Source organism: Cucurbita moschata, unplaced genomic scaffold (assembly GCF_002738365.1).
Source record: "Cucurbita moschata cultivar Rifu unplaced genomic scaffold, Cmos_1.0 Cmo_Scf00036, whole genome shotgun sequence".
NCBI classification, from domain to species: Eukaryota; Viridiplantae; Streptophyta; class Magnoliopsida; order Cucurbitales; family Cucurbitaceae; genus Cucurbita; species Cucurbita moschata.
The window spans coordinates 139,149-155,582 of NW_019268552.1; the positions used below are offsets into that span (position 1 = coordinate 139,149).

Sequence of the window (16,434 nt, forward strand, 5' to 3'; positions counted from 1 at the left end):
TGTAAAAAAAAAAAAAAAAAAAAAAAAAAAGCTAATGATGTGAAAAACTCTGATCAACTCAGTTTGAATAGGGTTAGCTTGAATAAATGAATATTTAATTTAATTGATTTGTGAGTTATCTTAAATTTAAATTGGGTTAAATCGAATAACTCAAATTTATTATTAATTTTTTTAAGAATATATTCTTAATAATTGTTTATATATTTTTTCTTAATTTTATAACTATATAAAAATAATTTTTAATTATATGGTTGATAATTTTTTAACAAATCTTAATTAAATATTTAAAAATAAATAAATATTTTACAAATAAATAAATGATTGGATAGTTTTGAGGGACAGAGATATTTTACCTTAAAATAATTTGGGAGAGTGCCATTTCTACGGCTGTCTTTCCTTCCCATTCTTATTTGCCAACTTTAATCATTGGAAGACGGCAAAAATATCTCATGACTGAAATGTATTAACATATTGATATTTAATAATTAAATAAAAATAATTTGCGTTCATTAACATTAATTTATACGTTAATTAAATTATACTTTTACTAGAATATTTTTACATTATTAAAATAGAAAAAATCTATAAAAAAGATTATATCAATTTGTGATATATTTTTTAAATACTAGAAGATCACTATTGAAAAAGTAAGATAAACCGACAATTTCCTTTTAAATTTTAAATAAAAATAAATTGAACTATACACTTTAAATAGAGTTTACAAAAAAGAAAAAGAAAAATATAACTAATTTCTTATCTATATATTTTATTTTATTTTAAACAGGTAATTTGGCTAGAATAATTTATTTATTTATTTATTTACGAAGGAAATTAGAAGGCAAAGATAATAAAATAAAATTTAAAGAAAAAAATCCCACACAGAAACAAACATAAATATCCATTTGCATATATGGAAGGAGGAGGGAGGTACACGGATTTCACATCCTTTTTTCTAACAGTAATTACTTTTTTTTTTTTTTTCTTTTTCTGTTTTTTTGTTTTTTTTGTTTTTTAATTTTAATAATGCTTTCATGCATTATTACAATGGCTTTCATCTACTCCCAAAAGAAAATTGGTCCAAACAAAAAATAATTTACAAATCACATTCCCCTGTTTCCAGTTTTCACCACCCCAATCCCAGCCCCTCCCCCGTTGAGTACCTGCGTCGTCATCTCTGCCGTCGACCCGACTGCAACCTAAAGCTCCCGATCCTACGCGGCCTGATGGCCCTCTCCTCCTCCACATCCGGCATCTTCATATTGCTCAAAGACAGGGAAGACATGGCTTTGGCGGAAACCACTTTGCGGACAAGCATCTTCCACTGCGCGTCGTCCTTGCGCTTGTTGCCGTCGTCTGGCGACGACCGCTGTTTGAATTTCCGGCAGAGAGGGACTTTGCAGCACTCGGAATGGTCGCAGATGGAGGAGTGGAGCTTCAGGAGCTGCCACATGCGCTTGCACCGCCCACATCCTAGGCCGTTGGTTCGCTTCTTACACGTGGCGAAGTGTTTGATCAGAAGCTGGAGGCCGTGACACGTGGAGTAATGGCTGCAGGGTCCTCTCTCCTTCTTTGGCTCCACGTTGTAAGGCCCCACTATTGTGCAACCTTCTGAACATATGTGTTCTAAACACTCCATAGCTTCGTGTAGCTCTAGATATAACTTCCTCTCTTTTCTTATCCTCCTGTTCCTCTGTTTCCTCTGCATACACAAATTTATCAGGAACTTTACTTGTTTTAATTTTATTTATTAATTAACAAAGAAAAGTTAGTATGATCACGTTACGTTTATTAGTACGACCACGTTACATTAACAATTTTATAAAAATGCTGCAAAATCCAATGATTGTAGCGTTGGCATTTTTTGTGAATTAAGAATATCAAAGTCGAGCAAAATCATCGATGTGTTGAACTCAAGCAAATCCAGAAATAATTTCTGAAGTCAAGCAAATCCAGAAATAATTTGATTCAAAATCAAGCAAAATGTAAGGAATCCAACACAGAAGGTAAGAACTATAAGAATCAAAACTGGATAAGAAATAAATCAATCTTAGCGATGAAAACAGATTAGCCTTTTGGTTTAGGTTCATAGAATAAATTTTCCCTCTAATCATTGTATATTCTAAAATTTGAACTCAAAACTGCAAAAAATTTGCCATTATTTCATCGATGTGTTGAAGAAGAAATTTCTCAAGAACTAAACAGAGAAAATAAAATAAGCAATGGAAAGGGAAATGGCGTTTACCGATTCGGTATCGTCGATGAACTTAAGAATATCAAGCTCAAGCCAAGGATCATGATCTTGAATAAACTGCCATCCCTCAGTTTTCTCAACGAATTTAAAATGATCAGCCACGAATTTCATGCATTTGAGGTAAAGATCCGATGCGTTGCAGAGCCTGGCGAGTTGCAGAACGTCCACAACGCTTTCGATCGTAAGCCGCTGAGCCAAATCTTTAGTACACATCGCTTTCAATTGCGGCACCATGTAAACGTGCGACAGAGCCAGTAGATGAATTCCGTGCTTCTCAAGATGCTCCACCGTGCATCTGCAAGGAAATTTTCCATCCTTTCCGTCAGAAATTGAAATCAAATCGAAACCGGAATTTGTAAGAGATGCAGATCTAAACCTAGAACTGTAGAGGAACCGAACGAAGGAAACGACAGCGTCTGAGGGAACTCCAACGATCGAAATCACTTTCATAGCGCTCCGCTTCTTCCTCGGCCGATCTATCAATTGTTCGAGGACCGGCGAAATCGAAGCCTTCAATAAAATCAAATCTCAGAAATCTCATTGTTATCAAAATCTATAACATCAAAATCATGACCAGAGAGACTCGATGAGTTACCAGGATCCCGGAATGGGCCGGGATTCGAAGTCCACCGGAGGCAAGGATTTGGACGTCAGGTTCAGGAAGCTCCCTGAATATGGAAGACGTAACGATGTGGGAGACGACGGTGGCCGGGAAATTGCAGTAGAGGTCATCGGGAAGGGCGGTGGGAGGGACGGAGGCGGCAAGAGGAGTAGATTCCATTTCGTAATGGGGAGCGATGTGCACGTTTCTCGGCCCCTAACAGAAACGATCAAATCCATTATATATACACAGCGCTCCACAAGAAAATTGCGGAATTATATGGAGCTTTTACAGTTGTAAATCTGCCCACCGTCCTTTCCACCGCATTTGCTGTTCCTGTCCTCATCTGTCCTGACATGCACCGAACATTATTCACAAGAGCGTTAAAATCACTTCCTAACATAAGCATTTTAAAATTGTTAAACTGATTACGATATACAACGAGTTAAGACTATTAATATCTATTGTTACAACTGGTATCAGAACCCGACACCAAACAGTGTATCAGGACACTAGGCTCTTAAAGAAGTGAATTGTGAGACATTGTGAGGCAGTGATATGTAACAGGTCAAAGCGGACATCAACATTCCTATTCTAATAATAAACGCCAACTAAGTTTCTCACCCGTACTTATTAAAAATCATGGGTCGGGATCAACCCATTACATTTAAAATGATAATTGGCGTCTTATTAACGACAGTTTATAATTCTACGAACACTAATACATTAATTATATCAAAACAAAAAAGTCGTCTTCATTAATTATATTAAAACATAAAATCGTTCACATTTTTCACATGTGTCCAAGTGAACATAACTTTTTTTTATAACAACACTGCAGCACGATAGCGAAAGATACTAACGTAATTATTGAAACCCGTACATAGAGACATAATTCAAGTGGAAAGAAAATTAGGATGCAAATAACAACCACACAAATATGTACATTAATAATTTTGTCACATAAAGCATATAATCTCGTTTCACATTTCATTTTAAAATCACTCACAACTATACATGTGTCGTTGTCTATTTCAAATAAGATCATCAACCGCTTGAATTTCATAAAAGCTTGAAGTTCGTGTCCGTTAAGAACCTCTCTTCAAAAGATGCAATTCCGTATCAGAAGGAGAGTGACGAGACCACGACCCTTCTAGCCCAACCCACGAGCAAGTCTCTTCTTACTAGTCTACGTCAAGTGTATTGATCTACTGTAAAGAAATGTTCGAGACGAAACTAAAGTAGATCTGCGGTGAAGCGGTGCCGTTTAGTGGCTTGTGCTATGTCGTCATTTTGGATTCCTAACCTATTTCAATCCTAGGGTGAATGACCAATAAACCTTCGAACAGACACAAATGTATTAGATATAAAATTAAAAATTTTAGTATTTAATAATTAATATAATCACCCATAAATAGTTTAAATTATTAATTAAAAAAACTTTTGAATATGTGAGGCCAGAAATGCATTTGAGACACGTGATATGCACGGATATTTATTAAAAATAATGGGAAAAATATGAACAACCAATCACAGAGTAACAGTTAAATTTAATATTATTTTATTCGTACATAAATAAATAAAATTTAATTTTTAAATGCGTGCTCCACGATTATTAATTTATTATTAAGTGACGGTTATACACGGTCAAGGAATGACGAGAAACGTGAAAAATCGGCGAAGGGCGGGAGAAAAATATATTATTTCTAAATATAAAAAAAAAAATCTTTTAATTATTTTTGTTGATTTGATTTTTTTTTTTTTAATTCAAACAATTAATTAAGTGGACCGGTGTATTGGATAATGAAATATATTTGCCTATGATTTTTTATTTATTTTAATATGGATTTATTTATTTATTATTATTATTATGGTATAATTTATGGATTGTGACGTCCCACTAGTTGGGGAGGAGAACAAACCACAATTTATAAGAGTGTGAAAACCTTCCCCTAGTAGATGCGCCTTGAGGGGAAGCCCGAATGGGAAAGCCTAAAGAGAATAATATCTGCTAGCGGTAGACCTGGGTCATTACAAATGGTATCATAGCTAGACATCGAACAATGTGCCAGCTTTCTCACTGTTCCCTGAAGGGGGGTAGACATGAGGCGGTGTGCCAGTAAGGACGCTGGGCCCTAAAGGGAGGGTGGATTTGGGGCGGTCCCACAATGATAGGAGTTAGGAAAGAGTGCTAGCGAGTACACTAGGCCTCGAATTGAGTGGATTGTGATGTCCCACATTGGTTGGGGAGGAGAACAAACCATCATTTAGAAGAGAAGCCCGAATGAGAAAGCTCAAAAAGGACAATATCTGCTAGCGGTAAGCCTGAGCCGTTACAATGTTCAGAAAAAATGAACCCAACCCCATCCAAAATGCTAATCCAAACCAACCCAACCCTTATAGTTCGGGTTGGTCCAGGTTGTCGGGTTGAATTATTGGGCATCCTTTTACACAAGCCCAATGGGCCTAAATGAAAGATCCAATAGGCCCATAACGCTTGAAAGACCGCATTTCCATCCAGGCCCATGTCATTGGAATTGACAGCTTCGCTTTATTGGGCTTCATTCAAATCATTACATTCAATTTATTTTAATAATGTCATATTAAAATCAAAGGCTTAAATATTTATATCTTACATTTTTTATATTTAAAAAATATTTTAACCAAATTATGTTAATTAAACTTCATGCTTCGGGGAAGTATTTAATTGATTTAATTATAGATTAAGTAAGTTTCTAATCATAATTACAACTTATAAGCATCATTAAGATTGGTTTTATAGTTAGAAATGTGAGAAATCATTAAAATAATAATTTGGATAAATAGTGATGCCCAAAAAAAGCCATCATTTACTGCGATATTTCTTCAATTAGAATCACCGCTTACAAGTTGGCCCCACAACTTCTGGAAATTGCAAAAGTTACCCAAAATTTATGGGACTCAAGTGGAGGACTCTAGCTACTTTCATATTAGTTCATGTTTCAAAATTTTGAACATTTATTACCTCGAACGACTTGAATACGAATCGGGTTTAACTTTAGCAACAAAAAAAAAAAATCAACCCTGTAACTGATAGCGGAAGTAGCTGAAAATTTTACGTGAACGACTAAAATATTAGACTTCATTCAGCACTCGATTAATGATATTTTAGAAACTCGTTTTTTATCTGTTTAACGTAATTTTTACTCGGGAGGTCTCGAGAAAAAGACAAGAAAGTTAGGAATGGAAAAGGGAAGGAATTATTGGATTAGATGAAGGGTTAATGTCAAGAGTGGGGAAGAAGCAAAAATGCACATGAAGTGAAGTGAAGGTCTAATCTAAATTGTCTTAATCCTCTTTCTCCACTCAATGTCTGCACATGTGTGTTTCCATTTTGCAACCCACAAATTGAATGTTGTGTGCCACACTCAATTCCATTTCGATTTCTGACTCGGAAATTATCGTTAAAAGTATAATTTGACTCCTATCAACACTTCAGTTAAAAGTACTCTTTCGATATTTTTCAACGAAACTATAAGGAACACTCAAGTTTGATGAATTTGACACATGTGTTGAGTTAAAATATGAAACTTAAACACTGCAAGAAAAAGCCTTTCCTACTGAGGCATGCGAACTCTCATCGGAAGCAAGCCCATATTCATCCATCATCTCCTCTCCCTATTGGTGCGGTTTTACAAAGTGTCTAAGCACAGTTCACTCGCGTTGATCAATCAAGAGCTTTACCGTGTTAGACAAACACAACTCTCCACAATGATATGATAAACCCATGATCATTCTTTAAATTAGCCGATGTGGGACTTTCATCATCCAACATGCCGCCACTTCTTATCCTTAAGGTTACCAACAGCGGAAGAAGTTAGGAAAAAATATGTAATGGACCAAAACGAACAATATCTAACAACAGTGAGTTTGGGGTGTTACAATTACGTTGTCACGATACGACAAACGCATAGCATTAAAACGGGTGGAGATAGGCATAGTCAAAAGGGCAGTGAAGGGGGGAAAGAGTAATAAAGGGGAAATGGATATGTGAAAGGGAGTTGAAGAAGAAGACTTAAATGGTGGCATGTGGTATGGCAATAAACATGACCTGTTTTTTGAAACTCTCAATTAATGTTAACAAACAAACCCATCATTCAACCATGTACTTATACTTACCCATGTGCTCTCTTCTTCCACCTCTTTTTTTAATTTCTACTCTTAACTTTCTCGTTAGTCGGTACCATAAATACAAATTTTAACAACTTATTCGGGTTACGAACTTCAACCTACCGACAACAATTGTTTCGAACAACCGTTTGGTAGCTTACGACATTTGTTATTTCTATCGAAAACGTCGATACGTTTGAACGTATCTAACGATAATCGTTCGTCGGTTAAAACGTCTTTTAACTTTTCATAAAAAATTTCAATATGGGTGAGATTTCAACTGTCTCGAACAACCGTCTAGTGGTCAAAACATCGTTACGTTTGAACATAACTAATGATTACTATTCATGGTTTGATTGTATCATTCCTAGGTTTGAATTATCGACCATATATCTGTTTGGGAAGGATTAAAAGGATTTTCTTATAATAAATAATAATAATAATAAATACCTGCCGACAAAAACCGATCAAAATGCTACTGTTTTCGTTTTTAACGCACAGAATTCAAATATAAAAAAATATTTTTTTTAAATTAAACTAAACTATTAATCAACACATTTCTTGATTTTGTTCAATTTGGGATTTTCCATGATTTTGTTAATATATATATATTGACTTTTTATCGAACTTGGTTGTAATCTTTTGCCCTCGAAATTTTGTAAATTAAAAAATATATATTATATGTATATTGAATTTGATGGCGTAAATTTCTAAGTCCAAAGATTTGAAGTCAAATCGAAAGATTGGCTACGAAAGTAGGTTGTAGTGGAAAACTTTTACTTTGTTAATCTCGAATTTCTTTTCAATTTATTTTAATAATAATTTTTTAAAAAATTAATTAAATGTAAAATAATTTAATTTAGTGTATAATAAATTTAAATCTTAAAAAATAAATAAATAGTTAGATGAAATTTAAAAATTAAAAATTTATTAGATTTTAAAAAGAAAAAAAAAACTAATTTATTAATAAAATTAAATGAAGATATTCAAGTAATTGAGGTTCTTGAAAATTAATAAAAGATTTATAAAAATTAAAATTAAAATTAAAAATTTAAAGATAAATCTTCTTTTAATATTAAAAATAATAATAAAAAGCAAAGAGAGAGAAATTACTATATCAAATATCAACTCTTCTGCATTTGATTTGACCGGAGACCATTCAGGTTCTTAAAAGGAAGCCCCCAATAGTTCCAAGAATTACATACAGAGGTTGTAAATTGTAATAATTATAAAAACACCCCCAAAATAAAAATAAAAAAAAGAAAAAAAGATACAACAATTCGCTCAGTGCAATAATCAGCAGCGGGAGCCCTTTCTGCAGCTCAGTGCACCCGCATTCGTCGTGATTGTTCCGACAAGAGACGACGGCCGCGCCCCTAAGCTCGACGCTCTGGCGTAGCTGGACGACGATTCGGCGCCGGAGGCTGTGAAAAACGCACCGTTTACCATCAGATCCCCAACCGACCGCCAGTTCCAATTCTTCCATTCACTCTCCGGTGCATCCTCGTATTTCGTCACTTCTTTGCTGAATCTGTCATTTGGTGCAACGAATCTGTTCCCCTGACTGTTGATGGTCGGCGCGGCGCTACCTCCGATGGCGTACATTTCCCAATGCGTGTAGTCATTGTTCACTACATGGAAGTACCCATGTCGGCATCTGGGCATTCTTTGAACAAGCCCTTCGCCGAAGTGGTTGAAAGCTATGGTGACTTGCATATTCTTGTCTTGTGTGTACGAATCGCTGTGGCCTAATAGCATCACTTTATCGTGATGCGTCATGTAATTGTTTGAAATCGTGATGGCTGTGGACCCATGAATCGCGTCGATTAAACCATCGTTACAGTTTGATAAAGAGCAATGATCGACCCAAACATGGCTACCACCGAAGATTGAAACGCCGTCGCCGTCCGATATGGTTCTGAATCCGAAATGCCGAGGGGAATCTCGAACGTCGGTGTTTCCCCCTGGTTTACAGTCGTGAATGTTGAGACCGTGGATTATGATGTTTGTTACGTATTGAATCGTAATGCAGGGGCCGCCGGCGATGTGGACGCTCGCACCACGGCCGTCGATGGTTTTGAAGGAGTTCATGATTAGTTCCTCTTTTAATCGAATGACCATGTCGCGAGCGAAGGTGATCCAGAGGGGTTCGTCTTGGATGACGGCGTAACGGAGAGTTCCTGGTTTGGGGTTGACAGGGTCATCGTCGCCGGCGTCGGTGACGACGTAGATTCGGCCGTCACGACCGCCGATGGCGTTTTTTCCAAAGCCGATTCCACAGTCAGCTAGTCTCTGTCGATTTTTCTCCCAATTCGGGTCGCACCGCCAGCAATCGTCGATGGGATTTCCGGTCCCACATGAGAGATACCCCAAATTTCTCCTCTTCGTCGCATTGATTATGGATCTGTAACACAGAGTGGAACGCACATTTCAAAACAGAGAACAAAAAAAAAAACAAAAAACAAAAACAGAGGTTAAGATGGGAATGTCGTTTTACCTGTGTACTTCTTCTACAACGATTTCCGGGTTAGGTACGGCGGCAGGGGAGGCGGAGAGAGCGGCGGAGAGAGAGACGGAGAGGAAAAAGAGGGAGAGGAGAGAGAGAACGACTGTTGGCGGTGCCATTTGAGAGTGGAAATGGAAGGAGTGAGAGGTGAGAAAAAACAGAGGAAGAAGGAGGAGTATATAAAGAGATTAAGAGGGATGAGGAGGTGATTAATTGTGTGATTAAACTAAACTAAACTAAACATGTGGGGCCCACAAGTGCTTGCTGGGAGTTGATTTCTGGTTTTACGGGATTCCAACCGGGTAGTTTTGGCCGTTAAATAAGCCCTAAATAATGGTAGGCGCTCGAAGTCGACCCTGACGCTACAATAATAATAATAATATTAATAATAATCATAATAATATATTTATAATTTGTTCAAAATTTTCAATAATATCCATTAATTTTGAAATAAAACATTATTAATTTACTTTGAAAATACCATTAAATTTTTAATAATGTTTAAAAAACAATAAAATCTTCAACATAAATAAATAAATAAATAAAATATTTTTACATCACTCTAAAAACATAAACTCGGTACTTTTAAAGTTTAATTATATTTTTTTAAATAAAATAGTAATGATTTAGTGGACGCCCATTTTTACTATTATTGAAGGGCATTTTATTGTTTTATATTAAAATTTTTAATTAATAATTTATTAAATGAAAATTCGATTTTATAAATCTGTCATTTTGCTGAAACTCGTGTTTTGATTTGACTAAATAATTTAAATATATAATGTTTAAAATATTAGTGATGCAAAAAAACAAGTGATGATACATCTTAATAAATCAAGAATTTCGTACATATTTTGATTATTGTTTTTAGGAGTTGATTTTATATTTTTATTCAATTTTTTTTATAGGGCAATATAATTTATAAAAGCATTAAATATTCATATTGATTCCCCATAAATTCCAAAATAATAGGGCATATAATTGCTTTACAATAAACAACTTGTACACGTCCACCAGCATCCAGTGGACCCCACTTTTTCCAACCCAACCAATAAATACCCATAAATTTTGGTCCCTTTTTCCACCGATTTCTTTCGAAAATTTCAAACAAAATTTAGTAACCCAACCAAAAATATTTATAAATTTATAAAAAAGTCTAATAATATTATTTTTTTTTGGTAAAAATTTAAATAAATATTTTATTATTTAATTTCATATCTAATAAATCTTTAAATTAAATGTCGAGTAGTTTTATAATATTTTTAATGAAATAAAATAAGACGTAAAATTAAAATTTTAATGATATATTAGACAATTTTTAAAGTCTAGTAACTAAACAGAGAAAAATTTAAAAATTTATAACATATTACATCAAACAATCGAGAAAAAAAAAAAGATAGCGGTGAAAATTTTGTCTAAAATTTTGTTTTTTCACGTATGAAAAGCCGAGTCACTAATTGGTCTACTAAAATCTTATTTCATCGAGATGCTTCCCCACCCTAATGAAAGTATTTAAGATTTATATAAATTAAATAATCGAAGAATAAATTTATTATTTAGCCAAATTTAATAGATATGAAATTTAATGAAATATCGGTAATATGGTTGAGAGGAAAATCTTAGGTAAGAAAAAAGAAAAGATATTAATTTGGGGTTAATTTTTTAAAACAAAAATATGATACTCGTGTAAATGAGAGGTATATAAACGAATTAAGACCACATCTAATAAGAGCGGTTATGAGAATATGATAACTAAAAAAATGTTATAATAATTAGACGTCGTTACTTATACCAACAAGGTGCACATTTATGTTCGGTGATTTAATCATAAAAATAGGTAACACGACCGAAAAAAATAATTAAAATTGACATAAGATTTATTAAAAGAAGATTATCTAAATTTAGATATTTAAAGGTTGTTTTAATTGAAAGACAAAATATTGAAATTTATGGACAATTAATTGCGCCACAAATCCTCGTGACAACCGCACATGCTTTGCACTCCAAAATCAAACTTCTATAAAGCTAAAGTAGGGCCCTTTTTTATTTTATTTTATTTTATTTTGATTTTTTTTTCCTTTTTTTGAGTTTATTTAAATTACTAGAGTTCCGCAAACCTCGCCGAAATTCCGCATGCGTTGCTGACATGGCATAGTCGTGTGAGTTTCCATGACACGTGGCACCGTGTGGAGGCCAAGAAAATCATTTTCGGTCCGTCACGTGGTGGGGATCTGTCTCTTATCCCTTTTTCCGGACGAATCGCCGTCGTCCGTCACGAACTCAAACGTACAACCGGGGGATTTAAGAATGTCTCCACTTTTTCTCTTTCCTTTTTTTTTTTTTTTTTTAAATGAACAATGAAATTATTTATAAAAAAAATAAAAATAAAAACTGCCTTGTAAGGTTCATAAAATTAATTTATTTTTTGCAAGTTTTAAAAATATAAGGTCAAAATGCATTTTATTTAAAATAATAATTTATATTCAGTACTATTTATCATTAAACAGTTGAGCAATTTTGAAATTAGCCTCACATGAATTTTATTTGGTAATTATTTAGTTTTATCGAAATTAAATAATTCAAAAAAGATTTAAAAAATTAAAATAAATGATTTAAGAGATTCAAAGGCAGCCATGAAGTGTTTAAGATAGGATAGGATCAAATAGCCCTCAGGTCCATCAATTCTCATGCACGTTCAGTTACATTTCACACGTGTTATGTCGTCAGCCCTCCACGTGGCAATCCCACTCAGCCAATCGTTATTTTTTTCACCAATTTTTATTTATTGGGTGGACAATCCACTTCAACAAGCAAGCACATGGAGAACCCCAAATTTCCACATCAAAAATAGTAATAAATAAAAATAATTAAGTGGAAAATGTTTTGTCGGTGGATTTTTGTATATTATTGTTCCTATTTTTAATCATAATTTTGTCAACCTAAACCCTTAAAATTAAGTTTTCTTCTAATTATCATTATTTTTTTAATTACAAAATTCAACGCTAAATTTGCAGAACTATTTTCCACCGACAGTATATATTTTTAATTTTTACCCTGTTAAATAAATAAATAAATAAATAAAAAGGTTGATTACAAAAAAGGGCTCCCACTGTCTCAAAATCGCGACCACATGGTGCATAGTGGGGTTAAAATGGTCCCTCTCCTCTTATTTTATTTATTTATTTATTTACTTTTTGCTAAAAAAATAAAAATATATTAAAAAAAAAAGGAATTGATTTTTTTTTTTCTCAAGTAACATGGGGAACAAGCCAACGATATCCAACTGAGAGTTCTTTAAAATTTTAAAAATGATATATTTATTTTTTGAAATTAAATATTTAAGTCACCAACATAAATACTAAAAGGTTGATTTTTAGAAATATTATAAGAAGGTCCTTTTAATTATTTGGGTTTAGAAATTATACAAAATGGTGCAATGATTTAGAGCCACGTGGTGATGGGTTTTAGTTGGCAAGGTAATTATATCACCATGTTAATTTTAGTTAGACTTAATGATTTGCTTAATTGAAAATTAAAATTCTTAAAGGTACCTAGTACCGGGAGGTGCGACATTGCTAAATTTACTTTAATTGATTGTGTCGGGTTACGAGACAAATTTCGAGATAATCTTAGACCTCCGTAGGTCTTGGTTTTACATTAAAAACCCGATCCTTTTTAAATTATACAAAATACTTTTCAAATTTGATGTAGAATTTTGAAACGTTTCCACGTCGTAGCAGCCATTTAATTTTGTTTACGGGAAAACATATTTTTATGTGACTATTATAACATTTTTTATTATATAATGATTATAAAAGTATCTATTGATTAAAAAATTATATATTAATATTTTAAAATAAAATTTTATTGGATTTTTTATTAGAATTTTAAATGATTTATATTACCAATCAACAAACTTGAGATCTGGGCCTTTTCAACGTAGCCCATTACTGCAATTTGTGCGGCCTGTGTTCTACAGTGGGCCGCTTGTAGCTCAATGAATCAGGCCCAGTTCAACTCTCGGCCACGAGGTTTAAATATTGGGCCGGATGTAAGTAATTGGGCTTGACTGATATTTGGGCCTTGTCAACGTAGCTCAATGAACGAGGCCCAGTTCATTACAAATAGCAACTCGTGGTCGAGGTTTAAATTTGGGCCTAGGGAAAAGTTTCCATATCATTATGAATGTTGTTGTGTGGGATATCACACACTTCCTCTCCATTCTCCATCTAAATGAGAAATTCGGTACTGTTGGAACGGAATAAAGTGGACATCTTTATTCAAGTCTATGTCTTAGCAAATGGTTCGAAGAACACGTTAGGAACAAATTGAACTAAGAAAAAAACCTTATATAAACCGACTTTAAGGGGAATCTCTCATTTATTTTATGTTATTTTATTTATTTTCAATCTACATTAATTACAAAATAACATAAACAAATACTACAATTATAGAAAATCTCAATTTATGAATATTTTATTTTACATTAATTACAAAATAACACAATAAATTCAACAAAGGATCATGAAAAGTCTCCATTATTATTGTTATCGTTTTCTTAATTTCTGAATTTAAATTAATTAAATTAAGAATAAAATAAATTCAAGGGTATTTTGTGTAAATTCAGTTTTCAAATACTCAAAGTTAGCCCATAACTAATTGGGCTCTATGGTGGTATTTGTGCCTTTCCGGCCCAGCTCAAATTGTGCGGCTTAATGCGTATGGTTTTGCAAGTTCCGGCGAACGACTTGCGATTCGGAGCTGCGAGCTAGCTTCAAGCATCCATGGAGGAAGTCGATGAGAAACGATGTATCAAAATTCTGCCGCCAAAACTCGTTCTCCAGAAAAAAGAGCCGGCTCTTCAATGGCTTATCGGATCGCCGTTTCTGTCGCCTTTGACTATCGTCTCCACTCTCAGATGCATCCATCATTTGTCTCCACAGGAATCTGTCTCGCCTGATTTCACCAAGGAAGCAGGTTAGTACCTTTATGCGAGTTTCATTCAAAGACATCCTGAATTAGAAGACTTCTATAGTCGATCAATTTATGATAGACTGCATTGAACTATTTAGTCTCGAGTGAACTGGATTTCTAGCCTCTTGAATTAGAATTAAGGAACTTAATCTGATTTTTTTGAGCAGAAGACCTGAGGACGTTATTATTGAAGGGTTTTTATATTATTGGAGCATTGGTTGTTGGAAATTTCAACGTCGAAGAACATGCGAGAAAGGCAATTGATTTGGCGAGGAGACTGAATCAGCTTCTATCTCATGGAGAAAAGTCGGAGAAACAGTTATTGATTGGAGCAGTTGCTGATTTCAATTCCACAGATATCCACTTTTTTGTCTCCGATTCTGGAAATGGCACGAGCTTGGATTCTGTCTCTTCTGTTATGTACGAAAATAATCCTGAAAAATATATTTGGGAGAGAGGTTGTCTGCTCCGGTGCGAACTACCGATTAGTGTACCGCTCTATATTCCTCTCGACAGACCATCAGGTGAAGTTAAAACGGGTGGCTTTTTGTTTAGTTATCATAACTTTTTGCATGTTCGAGGGATACAATGCTTTACACTTTCACGTTAGAGATGCCAGTTTGTACGAGTTGATTTGGCTACATAACGTTTGCTTCAACTAAGGCACTGGAGCATACACAGGACTGTGGTCTAGCTGAATTTTAGCACTTTACACTCTGGAGTTCTAGTAGTCTAGCTGATAATCTAGGATTCAGGAACATTACATATACAAAAAGATATTATGACAGTGGGAGTTTATTGAAGATTGTTTATATCTCTACCAGGGGGACCAATTGATCCAATGGTTTGTTAATTAACTTTCCTTGATGAAAACTAGAAAGTACTCAGCGTGCAGTGTTTTGTGTGCAAACTATGTGGCCAGATACCTGCTTTTCTGTCTTGAGTTGTTTTTTTTTTTCATCACTTTTTCTTGCTTTCATTAAATATTGAGATGTGTGTTAATATCATTTGAGCTTCCATATCTTTCAGATGTTGAAAAGACGTACACACATGCCATAGAATCAGTTGTTTCCAAGTTGAGTGACCCACAGGTGGTATATGCAGTGGAATCGTTATATAAAAACTCCACAGAAGATCCTTGTCCAGTCATTCTACGTGGTTCACAAATGGATTTCCAAATTAATCTCTCAAAGATTAGGCATTTGAATGAAGGCAGCCAAAATGCTGATGGGATGTCTTTTCCATGTGAACACTTCTGTTTAAAAAGTAAAACTGAGTCCACAACGTTTTGTTCGCAGGTATTCATTTTTTTTTCCAGATGTTTTTTTCGGCATGTGTGGCTTTCTGTGACTTATAAGATTTTTTTTTTTTGGTGATTCTATGAGTGTTTTGCTTAGTTTCACCTTAAGAAACTAGAATGCGATCTTAGCCCTAGTATTTCAAGAGCTTTTTTTCTTAGAATGCAGATATAGTCCAAGTAAGTGTTCTTCTAAATAGCTCGGGAAAGTCTCAAAAATCTAATGCACCAGTTGTAGAATACTTGCCAGGTAGTTATTGATGTCAGTATTTACTTCATAACTTCACCTCTCCAGCCTTAAAGTGGTAACGAGCAGATGTTTGTCATGGTATAGGTGTTCTTACCACTCCTAATGGAAGTTAAATTTATGTACTTTCAGCTATGGACAAGGCCAGGCTTTTGGTTGTCGACTTGAAGGTAGAAGTTCTCTGTTATGCTGCCAAGTATCTTCCATTGACTTATGCTGTTTCAATGTTGGTCATTCCGGGTGTAGTTGATCAGTTAAACTCGATGAAGAATGCAATATTTCCCAACCTTTTAAAGCAACTCCCTCAGGTACACAGCAAGTTCTACTTTCATCCTTTTGATATTTTATTTAAATGGTCTATTGTCCTGCATCTGATGTTTACTCCCCCCCCCCCCCCCCCCCCCCCCCC

The 16,434-nt window shown here is 34.4% G+C and overlaps 3 protein-coding genes across 3 annotated transcripts in view; 1 reads left to right on the plus strand and 2 right to left on the minus strand.

Moving 5' to 3' along the window:
• Positions 1 to 883: 883 nt before the first annotated feature.
• Positions 884 to 7,016, minus strand: LOC111431662 (BTB/POZ and TAZ domain-containing protein 1-like). Its single transcript, XM_023068365.1, has 5 exons — positions 7,011 to 7,016; positions 2,847 to 3,068; positions 2,628 to 2,761; positions 2,243 to 2,546; positions 884 to 1,699 (listed from the first exon to the last, which is right to left on the minus strand). The coding sequence occupies exons 2-5, from the start codon at positions 3,030 to 3,032 to the stop codon at positions 1,169 to 1,171; spliced, it is 1,155 nt and encodes a 384-aa protein (XP_022924133.1). The 5' UTR covers positions 3,033 to 3,068; positions 7,011 to 7,016; the 3' UTR covers positions 884 to 1,168.
• A 1,094-nt stretch (positions 7,017 to 8,110) lies between these two features.
• Positions 8,111 to 9,667, minus strand: LOC111431534 (probable pectate lyase 18). The gene is made up of 2 exons (XM_023068207.1): positions 9,499 to 9,667; positions 8,111 to 9,405 (listed from the first exon to the last, which is right to left on the minus strand). The coding sequence occupies exons 1-2, from the start codon at positions 9,624 to 9,626 to the stop codon at positions 8,298 to 8,300; spliced, it is 1,236 nt and encodes a 411-aa protein (XP_022923975.1). The 5' UTR covers positions 9,627 to 9,667; the 3' UTR covers positions 8,111 to 8,297.
• A 4,549-nt stretch (positions 9,668 to 14,216) lies between these two features.
• The window catches only part of LOC111431532 (probable Ufm1-specific protease), a 5,995-nt gene continuing 3,777 nt past the window's right edge, over positions 14,217 to 16,434 (plus strand). The window contains exons 1-5 of the mRNA XM_023068206.1: positions 14,217 to 14,484; positions 14,649 to 15,005; positions 15,511 to 15,779; positions 15,941 to 16,028; positions 16,158 to 16,333. Coding sequence (XP_022923974.1) covers positions 14,292 to 14,484; positions 14,649 to 15,005; positions 15,511 to 15,779; positions 15,941 to 16,028; positions 16,158 to 16,333 — 1,083 coding nt within the window. The 5' untranslated portion in view covers positions 14,217 to 14,291. The remainder of the gene's footprint in view (positions 14,485 to 14,648; positions 15,006 to 15,510; positions 15,780 to 15,940; positions 16,029 to 16,157; positions 16,334 to 16,434) is intronic.